The 16,600-nt window shown below is 42.2% G+C and overlaps 1 protein-coding gene across 1 annotated transcript; it reads left to right on the plus strand.

Moving 5' to 3' along the window:
• Nucleotides 1–6,192: 6,192 nt before the first annotated feature.
• Nucleotides 6,193–16,284, plus strand: LOC130386499 (uncharacterized). The gene is made up of 4 exons (XM_056595442.1): nucleotides 6,193–9,892; nucleotides 10,529–11,035; nucleotides 12,338–12,448; nucleotides 12,604–16,284. Exons 1-4 carry the CDS (start codon nucleotides 9,815–9,817, stop codon nucleotides 12,862–12,864), a joined length of 957 nt encoding a protein of 318 aa, XP_056451417.1. The 5' UTR covers nucleotides 6,193–9,814; the 3' UTR covers nucleotides 12,865–16,284.
• The last annotated feature ends 316 nt before the right edge of the window (nucleotides 16,285–16,600 follow it).

Genomic DNA, 16,600 nt, shown 5'->3' on the forward strand with positions numbered 1-16,600 from the left:
TACAGGGGAACATAGGATCCTTTTTGGGAAAAACGGGGAACATAGGACCTTTTTTAAAAAAAAGGATCCTATGTTCCCCGAGTGGGGAACATAGGAACCGGGGAACATAGGACCCGGGGAACATAGGGATAAGGGCTGGTAACATTCCCCAGAAATTAAATCCGAATATTGGTCTTAAAAAATGGTCTGAATATCGAATATATTCGAATATTAGAAGTGAGAAGTGATATTAGAAGAGAAGTGGTCGGGCTGTAAAACGCTGTTAGCTTGGGTTGTTTGGGAAGCGGGCCGTCTGCTTCGTCTTCACCAACTTTGTTCCATTCGGTCGGGTGAACAACTATTAAATGCATCCTCAAATTTGTGGTAGTCGAGTGATATGCCAGTTCCGCATCGCATAACTTGCAAACAGCCTTGGATTTGTCGACAACTTTACCTCCAACTGACCAGAATCCAAAAAAGCGCCAAACAGTACTTCTTAAATTATCTGGCTTAACAATCACTTTGTCCGTGGTGGTGTTGTTGACTTCACCGGATTCCATTTCCCCGGTTTGTTTTTCGGGCTCGCTGGTTTGTGTTTCATACATTTTCATACATTTATCGGTGTCTACAGTGAGGTGGGGAGGTGGAGGTGGTGGAGCGCAGTCCATGCTTCCTTGTTGTGACACGTGACTGCAGCTACACACAGGCCAGTAAGCGACGCACCATGGGACACAACGGAGGAGAATCAATGCGCGCGCTGCCCTGAGCAATAAAATATATATTTTGTAAATTATTCGAATATTCATTTTCACGTTCGAATATACATATTTTTCCCATATTCGAGGAATATCCGAAATTCGAATATTAATTTACCAGCCCTAATAGGGATGACCCCCATAAACGTTAGCCGTACTTAAAGTTGTCAACCACAGATAGCTAAGCTAGCGAACTGTCTTTTTCAACGGTAGCATTAGGTACATATACATAAAAAAGAAAACGATTTACTTGCCAACTGAGAACGCTTATAACAATAAGTAGGACCAAACTTGTGACAATTATTGGTTCACACGAAGGCAAGGTTTGCAGGGGCATGGAAAAATACCGAAGTATTCCTATGCTTGAAAATCTCTCAAGCCCGTTCGAGGGTAGCCATCTTGATGTTTCTGAAAGCCTGGAAAGACGTCGATGACGTCAGACGCTACGTATGACTGGATACTCATTAATTATAAGGTAGCGGGCTATTTTTACTCAAACAATTATATTCCAATAAAATTCAAACGTCATTACTCTTTGACAGAACACAAAACGTTATAGTTTGGTTAACTAAATATCAGCTTTTAAGTACTACATGTATTATATGTATAAGTTAGTAGAACTGTAGGGGTTTACAGTGTATCATACGGCTATCGTTAGGTGGATACCATTAACAGTGCAAAATTTCAGATCTGTACTCTTTTAAGAAAGCCCTTAATTCTCTTGTGAAATGTGTGCTTGGAGGTTTCTTGATGTTGTGTGCTTATCAATAGACATTTTCAGCATGTGAATGAGGCTTCATGCAGTTCAGGAATGTCAGTGGCTCAAAGGGGTAATGCCTTCTACTGGTGATTTATAGGTTGAGAGTTTGAATCCTGATTAGGGCATTATAAACAAGCTGAACATGACATTCTGTCATTGCCTCTCATTTACATGAACAGCACCTGAAATTCATCAGGCAATCAACATTCCGGCTCATTAGTATCCAAGAATCGGTCTGCCAAGACACAGTATGGCATTAAGGGGAACTTCTTCATTAACCATTTTTCCTTCATAATTAACTCATCTCGTCATATTTATATTTCTTAGTGTTCTTGACTACAAATGTTTATTTTGCCAGAATTTCAACGATTTTTCAGGTATATGCTTTGAAGAAAGCCCTTAATTCACTTGAGAAATGTGTCCTTGGAGTTTTCTGGATGTTGTGTGCTTATCAATAGACATTTTCACCATGTAAATTAGGCTGCTGTGCAGGTTTATAAGTGGCTCAATGGGATAAGACAGAAAACTGTACTGGTGATACTTAGGTTGAGAGTTCGAATCTCGATTAGAGCTTCATGAACAAGCTGAACATGACATTCGGCCATTGCTCTGCAGCTCACCTGAAAGCCGAGGCACAGAATTGCATTAAGTGGAACATCTTCATAATTGTATGTCATCTTTATATATCTTCCATTAGTGTGTTCTTGACTTTAAATTTGGCTCGGACCCCGTTAATCACCGCTTGCGGTTATATTTATTATTATTATTAGACAGAAAACTTAAATACTAAAGAACTAAGAGCAACGTCAATGTATTTCATTCATAGAATATTTATTTTTAAAGATAGACAAGTGCAACAACGAACAAGCTTGGCAACGTCAATAGTGGTTGCATTAGGAATAAATTATTTGTGGGCGGATTTGGGCATGCCTCAGACTTGTGGTGTGAGCGGTATCGGAGCCAAATTGGAGCGGAAAAGAGAGGCCGCTCCGGCCTCTAAATTAAAAACATCCGCTTCGCTCCTCGCTCGCTCGCGCTCTGCTCGCTAGCTCTTGTGTGAATACAAACCGGTCCGAGAAACAGCCGGAGCGGCGGTCTCGGCTCGCTTCTAAAAGAACCTTGGTGCGGTTCGCTTGAGATTTGAATGTGAACGCAGATGAAAATGAGTCGTGGCTCAACATGGAGCAAAGAGTAGACGGTACGTCTGGTGGATATTTGGGCAATGCCCGCAGATCAGTGCATATCACACAGGAAATCCATGATTGTGCTTTCCCTCTCTTTTTTTCTTTAACGCTTTACCCCGCCTCAGACATTTTTGTCCAATGACTTAACAATCTTTGCACACATGTGAAAAAAATAAACATTGTATTTTGGTCCAGACCAAAGAGGGCAAACTAAAAGACTTTCCTGGTGTGAATATACCCTTATAGAGGAGGGGGTACACTAGAAGAAAAGGTGTGAAAACCACTGTCGGCGTGATAGCATTGGTTCAAAGCCCGCGGTTTGGGCTATGTATCGTTAATTAGCCGAACAGGAAACCGATCGCCTTAACCTATTTTCCCGCTCAAAATGTCCAGACACGTTTGAAATGACAATGTAAAGAACTAATCAGGTAATTAACAGTGGAACACTCTGCCCTGGAGGTATATGTAGGGTCTGGTCCCACTGACGTGCTAATTGACCAGGTGGCTCAAACAAGGAGGGAGGGAGAGGGAGAGAGGGAGAGGGAGAGGGAATGGGAGAGAGAGAGAGAGATCTATATTTATACAGTACATTAGGCAAACCAACTTTATGCCATGTGACCATACTGATTACACACACCACACACATGGCCAACGGTCAAATGAAAATAATCAAAACCATGCTCAATCCTCGAAAATAAACTCTTGCCCAAGGGCAGCGGTGGCACAAATTGAAACACGCAGAACCCTGGCCTCACAAACACAAACACAAACCTGCTTGTGTTTTGTCCTTTATCATCATGCACTTGGTTTTATAGACCACATGCCTTGAGGGGGTGGGGGTGGGGGGGGTTGCATGTGTGTATGTTTACCTTTACAACGGGTCAGAAATTCCATTTGACCTGACTGTACCCCCCCTCTCGTCTTTTTCCATCTCCCTCCCTCTCCTCCCTCTTTCTCCTCCACCTCCTTCCCTCTTCCTTCCTCTCCTTCCTCTTTCTCCTCCACCTCCCTCCTCTCCTTCTCCCCCTTCCTCCACTTCTAGCTCCTCCCTCTCCATCCATTCTCTCATTCTCATCCAACTCCATCTCCCTCTCTCTCTCCTCCTCCTCCTCCCTCTGCATCCTCCTCCCCCCTGCCGCCAGGCATTTATTGAATTACCTCCCCCCCCCCGAGTGGGGGTTGATTGAGGCTGTGTTGTCACGGCGACTGACATGTTGTTGCTATCGATCCGGGCTGGCGGCTCCTCCCCCCCCCCCCACCCATCATCATTTGTGTCCACTGTCAACTCCCCTCCCTCCTCCCACCTCCCTGTCACCTCCTTCCTTCTCACCTCCGTCCCTCCCTCCCCCTGTCACCTCCTCCCCCCACACACCCCGTGTGTGTGGGTGGGTGTGTATGTGGGTGTGTATGTGGGTGTGTGGGTGTGTATGTGTGTGTGTGTGTGTGGGGTTGCAATCAACAGTTATTTCACGGAATATACTATAGGTTTGAGACGGATACACTAGCGTCTACGCATCCTGTTGGGGAGACCCCAATTATGATATGATCAACATTGAAAGAATGTAGAATTGAATCAACATTGATTTAACTATATACATTATATGCATTGCATCATACATTGAAACAAGGTTATTATTTAAGGGACTTTTCAACCTTGCTTTTTATGTTTTTAATATGCGTCATTAAAAAAACCATTCGATTGGCTATTTCCATTATTTTTAAGAAACCAAGGTTGAGAACAGCTGCTTTACTGAACACTCTATCAACAAAAAAAACAACAACAAAACAAACCATTATTCAAAACGTTTAATTATTCAAAATCAATTACAAACAAACATCTTAAGTAATTATGAACAATAACCCTAATTAACCCTATATTAAAGAACATTACAATAACATTTGTCCTTATAACTCTGCCTTTTCTTGGCACCCCGCCGCTCCTCTCAGGTGCGTAACGCAGCCACTTCCGCAGTTTACCCCTGTACTGCAATTCAGCCTACTTGCGGTCAAATCGACGAGCAGCCGCTGTAACAAAAAGAAAAAAAATCTTCATATATTAAAACAATGGCACAGTTTATGTCTACTCTGTGTCTCAGGGGAGGGCACTGGTCATTTTCAATGTCCATTAGCTTGAAATTATGTCACTGATGACCGTTTCAGAACTGTCCACAGGCACTGCCCGCCTCTGAGACGCAGAACGAGTAGACAGAAGTGGTGCCATCCTAATGTGAGCATTAGAGCAGTGGTTCTCAACCTGTGGGTCGGGACCCGCACATGAATCTGGGGGCTGTCCCCAGATGACAGGGAAGTGACAATTTAAGAACTTTTAAGACATTTCTAATACCTCAGAAAAAGAAGAAGAAATAATACCATTAATGCATCAAAAGTAATCAACAAATTATACTGCAAATCCTGGTCAAAGATTGGCCAAATTGTCACATATAGACAAATTCACTGAACACAATCATTCCTGCGGTGTCAATCAGGCCTACGTTCCACGAGGAAAGGATTTCCGGCGTACGATCTCCTCAGAATAAGGGTACCTCTATAGATAGACATCAAGAGAGGTGGAAGAGACAGTCCACCGGAAGTCTTATATTTGCAAGATGTACGATGACAATAGTCGCTTGATCTATTCTATATTTGCTAGCGGAACAGAGGCCTGATTGACACCACAGGAATGCTTGCGCTGAGCGCTGTGCACCGTGGATTCCTGGTGCACAGCAGCTGGTTGCACCAGCAGAACATAAGGTCCCAAGGCTACGTTGAACGTAAATCACCCAAACGTTCGACTTTACACTCTACTAAGAAAATAGCAGTTGCACCAAGCAGATAGTTTCAACGTAGCACTAAGTTATAACTTATCTTTTACACCTCCCCTCTAGCTGGTGTAAGTTCCATACTAACGATAAAGAACCGTTAAAAGAAAAAAACGTAAAAAGATTTCAACACTAAGGCAGGGTAAAGATGGCTATTCGTTTTGAGCAAAGGGAAGAGGAGTTTCAAAGCGGTTTGCGCCGTATCGATCCATTTCTTTATTATGAGGATGTTGAATTATATGCGCGATTTCGATTTTGCCGGGCGGAATATTATTAGCTGTAATATTGTTAGCTGTCAATGATTGGCTTGAAATTATCTAAACGTCATTAAAAGCGACACTGGTACAATTTATGCACTACTAGTAACCTTACAACTTAAGTTATGGTGGTGCAACCAAAATTTAGAACACCTTTAGTTTGACACTGGCTACGTCGAGCGTAGGGTTAAGGCGGACTTTACACCCAGTCCACTGTCATTTTGTCATTTTTTCCGATCTACAAGTTCCCAGCGCCGTCACATTGTGAGCGATCGGCTATTTTCACAATATTTATCTGTGTAACCGAGTCAAACTAAATGCAATGCCTCAACACCCACAATTCTAAGTGCTTGCCAGGGTGGGGGGGGGGGGGTCACGGCCTGGAATAGTTGAGAAAAACTGCATCAGAGGACCACTTATATGAAGATAAACATTGGAAATGCTTCTTCAAGAGTGGATGCATTTTTTTTCCCATGAAATGAGCCATTTATCTATGGATGACCAAGTCTGCCATAATTAAAAATAAATAAATAAAATGTATGTATTTATGGCATATATTTAGGTATTGAGTGATTCATTTATTCATTTTTAATTATGGCAGAGTTGGTCCTCCATATGTATCAGGCTCCCTCCATGGTGAGGAAAATGCATCCATTCTTATTTACTTCAGAAGAAGTTTTAAATTCTAATTTGCAGACTCACCAAACATGCAGTCCTGCATTAACATGTCCTTGAAGGCCCTCTTCTGTCCCTTTCCCGCCCAGTTAAAAATGCATGCTACACGGTTTGCCATGGTAGCGGATGGCATTCGCCGGATCATATTTTCGGCATTGGTTCCTCCGACTAATGCCAAGCGGGTAGTTTTAACAGATTAGAGAGAAAATGGTTAGTTTGCTAGTGTACAATGTGCCATGTCAAATGGACAGCATATTGCATTTAAAGGGATTGTTCTGATTTTTTGATATGAGGTTGTATTACATCCTCACCATCAGTGTTGGGCATCAGCAGTGACTTTTCCCCCACTGCGTTCCGTGAGTTCTGGCCCGGTTTCGGTGTTGCAGAAATTAGTTCCTGCTAGTTATTGGGGTCACGGGATGCAGTGGGGGAAAAGTCACTGCTGAGCCCCGACACTGATGGTGAGGATGTAATACAACCGCTTGTCAAAAAATCTGAACTATCCCTTTAATGCCTCCACACTTACAATTCCTGACAATAAATGTAAGAAAATAATTGGTCAAAAAATGGTTCACCATCATTCGACGGACTGTTTCCTCCTTCAGTGCAGCTTCATCCTCATCAAACTGCTCCTCATTGGCGAGTGGCAGAACCATGCAGGGCTCTTCTCTATGTAATTCAGGACCCGCTCCAGGAATATTCATGGAGGATTTAGCGATTACAGTCTTTGTAAACTAAATGTCCAGTGACATTTGCTTCACCTCCATAAGTAGCTCCGTAAGCATCTTGGATTTTTTGTTGGCAGCAATCTCTTAGAAGAAAAGCAATTGGTTTTACATTACATTTCAAGTATAGATCGACCATTTTCAATTATTTAGAATGACACTAAGCAACTCACTGATGTTTGCACCCCTAACTTATAGTAACCATTAAGAATTTAAATGTTAAGTCTAACAAAGACAGTCATATCAAAAGGGACATGTTTCTCAATTCAGATGGCATCAGTAAGGTTAAGAAGTTGATCAGAAAATGATGCTTGCCTTGCAACATTTGGCTGGGCTCCCTTCCATGGAATCTTCCCAGTGGTGTTTCTGGAGCTTAACCTTTAAGACACCGACAACATGCCATCACCCATGGCATTGCACATTAGGTCATTGTGTATTGGGGGGTAAATGGGCCTTATAGCACAAACAACATTTTGAAATACATACCATTCCTTGCTTGCTCTGATGGCACATTGTGGTAGGGGCTCGAGTTATACATTGGCATTCCTAGAGACATACAGACAGAAATAACAAAATAAGGGAAATAAGCACTATCAAAGTGGTTGTGAATGAGCACCATATAGCAACAAAGGATGCCGATTGATTGGCCGTTGAATGGCATAATTTGAGATTGGTTGGCATGTCCGGTGAGAATTTGTTAGTTAACTCACCTGTTCAGCCCTGAGGGTGGTGAGGGGGATTGCCAGCAAAGTCTAAAAAGAGGACAATCCAAATTATATCCTTGCAAGATAGGGAGACACTGAATGAACAGACTTTAGACACAATAAGAGTGGCTGAGGGCATCACATAGCTACATCCAGCCTTTTTGTCTACTTACTATCATTGAATAGGTCTGTTGACTCTAGCTCTGCCTAGAAGTTTCCACAAAAGCCTAAAATGAGAGAACACAAAACATAAACTATGATTGCTATAACTCAGACAAAGCACATTTAAAATTTGTCCACCCTGAGGTCAAATGACTGAACATCCTCCGAATAATTTTCTCCAGAGGCTAAAAGAAGGGAACGCAAGACAGTAATAGAGCTGTAACTGTTCAACGCATATCACATGACCAGTGTTGGGCAAGTTACTTCAAAAGCGTAATGCATTATTTATTACTTGTTACTGTCATTTCAAAGTAATTAGTTACATTACAGTATTACTGTGTTTGAATTGTAAGGCATTACACTACTTTTGCATTACTTTCACCAAAATAACATGAAATATGGATTTGGTGTTCTCAATAGATCTTCTTGTTTTCAATGCAGCTCATTACACAGCAGGAGGTGATGTGGTTGGCATAATGACTGAGCTAGGCTTAAGGCTAACAAATGTACAATATAATGGTCGCAGTTATGGCTCATGGTGCAATACATTTTATAATAGAAATAACTGTATCTTTAGGTATTGAAATCAATAGAGATTGTAAAAAAAAAAGTCATGACAAGATACACAACCCTTTTTACATTTCTATCCTTTTATTTGCTTTCATTAACAGAGAATTCATAGCATAATGAATGACATAGCTAGACCTACATAATGTCTATGGCCATAGCCATAGGTCCCCCCCCCCCATCAACCGCTCAGCGCAGCTTAAACTTGGGCAGTGACACAGAAGCCAGTAACGCTTGCTTTGGATTCAATTATAGTGTAACAGACTGTTCTGTGTTTAGTTTGGAAAAGGAGGTGTGTCCCTTGTGAGTTGCCGTAGGGGGGAAGTTCGGGGAAGTGTACGGCTGATGTGTTGTGTGGGTGTGTCTGAGATTAAAGTGAAGCGGAGTTGGCTGCTGAACACACTATCTCGTCTCCGGTCCCGTTCATTCTTTTCTATAATACTACAGTATAGGCAAACCCAGAACGCTGGGCTACAGTAGCATACCCATCTGGCAAATGTAGAGTCCGACTCTGCTGCTGCTGTCATCTTCTCCTCTAGCAGTACGACGAAGTAAACATTTGCGTGGTTTTTTTTCTCCTCTGCGAATCTCGCGGTGTTAGCGAATTTGTATAAAAACAACACACCCGTTAATTTCGGGTTAAAATGCATTGTAACGTACGGAGCCCCTTAGGTGACATGGAGGAGAGAAAAAAAAATGGAGAAAAAAAAAAACGTGTTCTGGGGACAAACACTAACTACAGTTTTGCGAGATCTTGAATTTGTTTTGCGAGATCTCGAGTTTATTTTGCGAGATCTTGACTTTGATTTGCGAGATCTCGAGTTTATTTTTGCGAGATCTTGACTTTGATTTGCGAGATCTCGAGTTTGTTTTGCGAGACCTCGAGTTTCATTTGCAATATCTCGCAAATCCTAGCGTAGCCTACTTGTCGGTGTGTGAGTGTAGTCCACTGAAATTTGGTTGTAGTTCTTCATATTACCAGCAGGGGGGGAAATTTACTCTAAAGTCGGCTCTGGTTAGGTGAGACGAAAGTGATGTCGAACATATTATCCTTTGCGTAATTCTTCTAAAAACGTGAAGATATAAGATGTGAACATTATTGTTAGTATCAGTTTCTTTAAAAAGTTCAAAAATCAAAGTTTTTTGTCTTTCGTGGTTTTTAAAATCAACTTCCGGGTCAGTAGATGGCGGTAAATAACGTAGATATACGGTGAAGAAGGTCATAAAATGGAGGTGGACCTGGAGAATTTCCTTATCGCCAGAGCCGTGGCACAGGACAAGATAAACCACATGAAGACAGATAAGGTGGGTAGGAACTGCTCTTAAGTTGCTTGCTGTGTCACCCAACCTGGGCAAACAGTAGCCTATGTGTAGTTAAGTGTCATATAATTCCAGTGAGTGAACCTCTAACTGATAGCAGGCTAACTAGCTCAAGTGGTTAGCGCTCGTGTCTTTCGATCCTGATGTTAGAGCATGGAAGTAAAGTTAGAATTGTATTTGTAATGCTTTCTGTAATCTTGCAATTGAATCGTCGTAGGACGATTTTAATTGAAGCGTCGTATGAATACGGGGATGGACAAAAATGTCAGTTTCGAAATCATGTCGTGTCGGTATCAAGACTAGCAGTTAACATTTAACTGGTCGGTGGGTGAAGATTTGGAGTTTGTGCTACTGCTACTAAAGATCTGTTGTAATATGGTGGTCCTGGAATTACCTGACTGTTAAGTGAAATACAGTTCACTCAAATTAACTAGGCTATTGGTTTATGGTTCATGTTTGTTGGTTTCTGCACTGCATGTGCGTTTCTTTAACTGCTTTTCTCCAACATTTTTGCTTGCAGATTGACAAGGCTGTGCTTACACTGATGACTGATGAGCACTTGCACGATATATACCAATCTATGGCATTCGACTAGCTGTTGTCTCTTTTTGTCATCAGCAGCGCCATACACCTAACAGAGTGACCCTTTTGGAGAGGATAAGGGAGAAGATAGGGAACAGGAAGATGTTGAAAACGGATTGTCACACGCCATCAGAATCGCATGGATTGTCTAGAAAGTGCAACAAAAGTGGAGAAAAGGTGGTACGGAAGATTGAAATTGGGTGGCTTCACTATTCAAAACCTCACTACACCCAGGTGAGAACGAGGCATGGTGGTGGGACTAGACACACAACGGTTCCTAAAGAAACTACCGTGGAGCAGGTTCTAGAAACCGGAAAACGGCTGTTTTTCCCAAATGGATCGTCGACCAAGGGGCCACAACATATTTTTGATTTTGAGGTGCGTGACTTCAAAAGGAATTATATTCCGTTGGAAGAGACCGTGGGCAAGTTGTATGAGTCAACAAAGTTGAAGCTTCTCCGTTTTTACATCTGCTCAAAGGACAAATTCTCTGTGGAGGACGAAATTGACTCATCGACTGAAGATTTAGAAGATCTAAGCACAGGGGTTTGTTACTTTTATTCTTTCTTGTTCCCATGGACAGTATATGGTGACCACAAACAATGGGGTTACGGGTCAAATAACACTGAATTCCCCTTTAGCAGATGTATTTTGGTGTTTGTTAGAATTTACTTAGTGAACAATGTGTAGTCGTCCTGGTACATTTTTATTGTGAAGTAATGTGTTGCAAGACTTTGCAAGCATTTTGTGTTTGTTGCAGAATCTGAATGCCATTGTTTCAGACCCTGCAACATCTGACTCATCCACCAACATTCCCAGTGATCGGCAAGAGGAGGCCGACTTCATTATTAATGTTGATGACACCGCTTCAGAGCAGTCTTCTGATTTGGACATTACAGATATAGAAGACACGAGCCCGAGGAGAGTCAAAGATTCCAATGCAGTCTCAGAGTCAGACACAGTAGAGTGGTGTTCGGATTATGAGGCTGCTTCAGAGGATGAGGTGACAGTCCAAATAAGATTTTGTTTTACAGGTAATTAATGTTAATAGTACCTAATGAGAAAGGGGCAAATTTCAGGGAAGCATGTAACCAACAATCTTATAAAATGTTGGGAGTGCTCATTCTGAATAGCTGTGATTCTAAACTCCAGTTTGCGATTTAAACTGCTAATTAGCACGTTAGTATAGATGGTTCCTTTGAATACCCTTTTTGACCACGATGGCATTAGAATCACAGAAAGTCTAGGCCTGTATGCATTAGGCTTCACATTTAGTAAGCAATTGCAGGATCACATTCCCTCATTTTTGAAGGTTTTTTGTGATCATATACATCTCTGCACTCTTAACGCCCAAAAAAAAACATTAACATTTGAACAAAATTTAGCTTTAAGTGCTTTACATTTACAGATAATTTAACAGTTTTTATTTACCAGTCTCCCCAAGAGCAACTTAAGGTTAAGTGCCTTGCTCAAGGGCACAATGGTGGCAGCTTCAAAACCACAAATTCCAGGCTAGCATGTTAGCCAGGTTCCTTAACGACTATGCTACCAGAGCCCCAGTGCTTGCGAAGATAAAAAATACCATGATATTTAAGACAATTTCCACTTTGTTCTGGACCATTTCAATTGTTCTGGGCTTTTCATGGTCAACTCCTTTTGCATGGTTTCACATGACATCACCAAGTGAGATTGTGTTGGTTCTGCTGGGTTCTATGTTTAGAAAGTTGTCATTTCTATTTTGGTGTGCCAGTGAATTTTTGATAAATGTGATGTCTCCCGTTTTTGTACCTCAAACATGCTGCAGTTCCTCATGCAATGACTCTTTTGTGTTCTGTCTTCGTCTTCCAGTCGAGAGAACAACAGCCGAATGCTCCTGCCCATGCATCACCTGATTCCTCTGTCCAATCAATAGCTGCCATCTCAGGGCCCACAGAGGGTTTTCGTCGAGCTTCAATTCAGGTTCTGTGATATTATTTTGAAGTTTAGTATTTCTATTTTGAAGTTATGCTATTGAATGTTGGGGAAAATGTCATGTCTCAAATAGTTTGGACCTTAACCATGCTGTAGTTCTTCATACAGTGACCCTTTTATTGTGTTCTGTGTTCGCCTTCCAGTCGAGAGAACTACTGCCGACTGCTCCTGCCCACGTATCACCTGATTCAGTCCAGGCATCAACTGCCAGCTATGGGGCCACAGAGGGTTTTCGTCGAGCTTCAATTCGCAGAATTAATGTGGTCGAAGATGTTCTGTCTGTGTTTATGGACAGTAGTATAATTTCTTTGTTTTTGAAGATGGATTTTGTTAATGAAAATGCTGTTGCTGATTCAGGGGTTTCGCGGGAGGTGTACACTGCATTTTGGGAGATGTTTCTTTAACAGCAGTGTGATGGGGAAACTGAGAGGGTCCCAAGGCTGAGGCCTGATTTCTGTCATGGTGAATGGCAAGCGGTTGGACGTGTGTGGGTGAAGGGGTTACTAGATCTTGGTGTACTTCCAGTGATGCTTTCAAAGGCCTTCATGGTAGCGTGCATCCATGGTATGGATTCGGTAGATGTAGACCTGCTCATTATGTCCTTTCTCAACTACTTGCCTCCAGTCGAGAGGGCAGCTGTGGAAAGGGCTCTTGAGGGGAGGATGGAGGAAGACGATGAAGATGATTTGCTTGAGCTTTTTTCACGAATGGGCTCACATTCTCTTCCACCAAAAGATAATATGAGAACAGCCATTGAATCCATGGCTCACAAAGCCATTCTGCAGGAGCCTAAATTTGTCAGAGATAGCTTCAGTACAGTTATCTTGTTTGTACAGCAAAACCTTCCTGACAAAGAAAGTGTGTTGGCTCTTTACGAGTCCAAAAAGGCCAGAGGCAAACGAGTAGTGCAGTTGTTGGACACAACAAATGTTGTCCTTAGTCGGAGAGAACAGAATGTGTTCAGTTATCTCCAACGTTACATTAAAAATGCCGACCAAACAAAGGCGGAGAAATTCCTACGCTTCTGCACAGGGTCCAGTGTCATATGTGTAGATAAAGTGATGGTATCCTTTAACGCTGAAACTGGACTTGGGAGAAGGCCAATTGGGCACACGTGTGGTGCTACTCCTGAGGTTCCTTGCACATATAGCTCTTTCCCTGAATTCAGGACAGTGCTTGATAACGTCCTCTCAAGCAATTACTTCGAGATGGATATAATCTAAAAGTCTTATCTAAATTTTTATTTTGTCATTTGTGAGTTATTTTCTGTTCTCTAAAATACCTGTTCTTGCTGGTAAAATGCTTACATAATGACATTCTTTCTGTTGAAATGTTAGTTTGTATGTCCATAGTCCATATCTATTTTTGTACTACCAGCATGACTATACGGCAGCCAAATTTGTATTTCTTGACCTTTAATTGGAAATCATAGTAATGATTGATTTAATAAGAAAAAGTGCAGTAGTTTAAGGCCTACACAACCTCCAAGGCTGAGATTAGATGAAATTGATTGGCTATGTGGGACATATCACTGAGATTTCAACAGAAACCATGGCAAATTATGTGTGAGTGTGTGATGTGGTTACCATACCAAACTTTGGGTGATGCATGTGTTCCATTTACTCAAAATACAAAAATGTGCCCATTATATACATTTATTCAGAGGTACTCGTTTCCTTAGAAGTTGAGATCACCCCACACTATTGTTTTCTTTTTCATTTTTGGAAGAACTGTATATTAAAGTGAGCAAGCATTTTTCAGATCCTGCTTTGTGTATGAAAGTGTCTGCTGAATTTCTTCCACTCCATGTTCTATTAAATTGTATACCTTCAATTGCTATCTCTAACAAAAACCAAACCAACAAAGCCAAAAAGTAGTTTAACACTGACGGGCTATGTGCTGTGGGACGCTAAATTTCAACACCTGTCTGTAAGCTGCACTGTGTCCATTACAGTAGGAGGGTTTGTTTGCTGCAGGTGAGTGTCCACTGTTAGTGGAGCGGGAGAAATCCAGACTTAAAACTCCAGGTGCAACTATTCAACCAGAAAATGAGTCCAGTAAAGGTAAAAGTTGTCCATGAACATATCTGTTTTATTCAGGTATCTACAGACAGGGGTGCACTATAGGTGAGTCCAATGGTAGGGCAGTGGGTGTGTGAATACTGTAGGTCACATTTGCAGAGCAGTAGTAATGACACCTCTCAAGCACATGTACAAGTTAACAGCCTGATAAGGATCCTCAGGTAGATGCAGATGTGATTCGACCATGATATCATTGCAGAGTGAATAAACATCTCGATCACAGGGAATGGGCTCTCGAAAGATGCACTCAGTCTTGCATACACCCAGATGTTCACTCTGAACAGGACAAAGGTGGTCTCTAACATTATACAGTTGTGGGATGGCATACATGATATTAGGCCGGCCGCTAGGGACATTAGTATTTCTTGATGGCCTGATGGTATGGGCGTTCCAGGTCTGTGCTGTGTCATCTAATTCATCCTGGTGGGACATATTGTGACAATTAGGAAAGATTGCAGCATAGTTAACCCGTCAGCCCATAGCACCCCTAAAGCCCCCAAATCCATACCACAAGCAACAGACGTCATTTCACTATTTAGACACAGGTAAATAGCATTTGTAGTAAAATTCATGAAATGAGAACAACTAAATGCTCAGATTTAACAATGTAGGGCCAGTTTGTAAGACATCAACAGTCTAAAAAATAATACAAATTTAGGCTTAGTCGATAGTAATAAACATGTGTGTTCTCTCTGGCAAGTAGGCCAGGCCTAGTGGCAGTGTTGGGTGAAACTCATTACAAAAGAAAGCTATTGCAGATTAGATGTTGATGTCATGCAGTAATGTACGGTGGCGCTGAGCATTCACCAACTAAAAAAAAGTTTCACAGCTAATGTAGCCGTTAGCACACTCAGGATCTCGTAATTACGAGATACGGATCTCGTAATTATGAGATAAGGATCTCGTAATTACGAGATAAGATATCATATTTACGACATAAGGAACTCGTTTACGAGAAAAGGATCACGCCTCTTATTCATAAATAACGTTGCTGGCTTGCTGCAGGCCGGCAAAGATGACGCTATCCGACGCTATCGTATTTAATCTCCTATAAGTATGTCAACATTGCGCAGACATCTGAAGTCATTGGCCGGCAAAGATGACGCCACCGACGCTATCGTACTTTATTTCCTGCTCGGGTTGAGGCATTGGGAAATATGGATGTTCCTTAAAAGTGAGGAGGGCATTAATATAAGTATGTCAACATTGCGCAGACATCTGAAGTCATTGGGACTGTTCAGGAGAAAAGCCCAGTCGGACCTGATAAATTGACGGCGAACTGCTCTAGCCGAGCCTTCTCTCGGAGGGACGCTAAAGTGTGTTGCATAGCGACCGTCGTGCATTTTGAAGGCAGCCAGGAGGGATTACTTTTTTGTATTCTTTAATAAAACAGCTAACAATATTTTATTGATTTGTATAAAAACAATTTAGCTCATTAATTTGAAAAGAGCTTGAGGTAAGACGTTTTCTGAACAATAATTCATAGTATAAAGTTAAACACATAATGCACTGCTGTATTCAACTTTTAAGAGCCGCAATGTGAGGGGCCAGCCACATGCCCTTTAAACCACCATGACAACAACATTTCCACTTCTGGGTTCCACTGAACAATTAACGCGTCAATATTCGAGGGGCTTTGGCACATCAAATGATGGAACAAGCATCCCATACTGGTTCAACTGCTCCTGCCGGAAGAGAGCCACTTGTAGCAGGTCCGACTGGGCTTTTCTCCTGAACAGTCCCAATGACCCTCTCCTGGAACCGTCACCTTATCGTGGTGGAGAGGTTTGCGTGTCCCTGTGAACCTGAGGGCTGTGTTGTCTGGAGCCTTGTGCTCCTGGTAGGGTCTCTCATGGCAGAGTGGTCTCAGGTGAGGGGCCAGACTAAGAATGGTTCAAAAATCCTCAATGAACAACGAAAGAAGAGGAGATGTGACCCGGCCCGGAGGAAGCCCGGGGCCCCCGTCTGGAGCCAGGCCCAGACGGAGGGCTCGATGGCGAGCGCCTGGTGGCCGGGTTTGCCACGGAGCCCGGTCGGGCATAGCCCGAACAAACTACGT

The sequence above is a fragment of the Gadus chalcogrammus genome, chromosome 7 (genome assembly GCF_026213295.1).
Source record: "Gadus chalcogrammus isolate NIFS_2021 chromosome 7, NIFS_Gcha_1.0, whole genome shotgun sequence".
NCBI classification, from domain to species: domain Eukaryota; kingdom Metazoa; phylum Chordata; class Actinopteri; order Gadiformes; family Gadidae; genus Gadus; species Gadus chalcogrammus.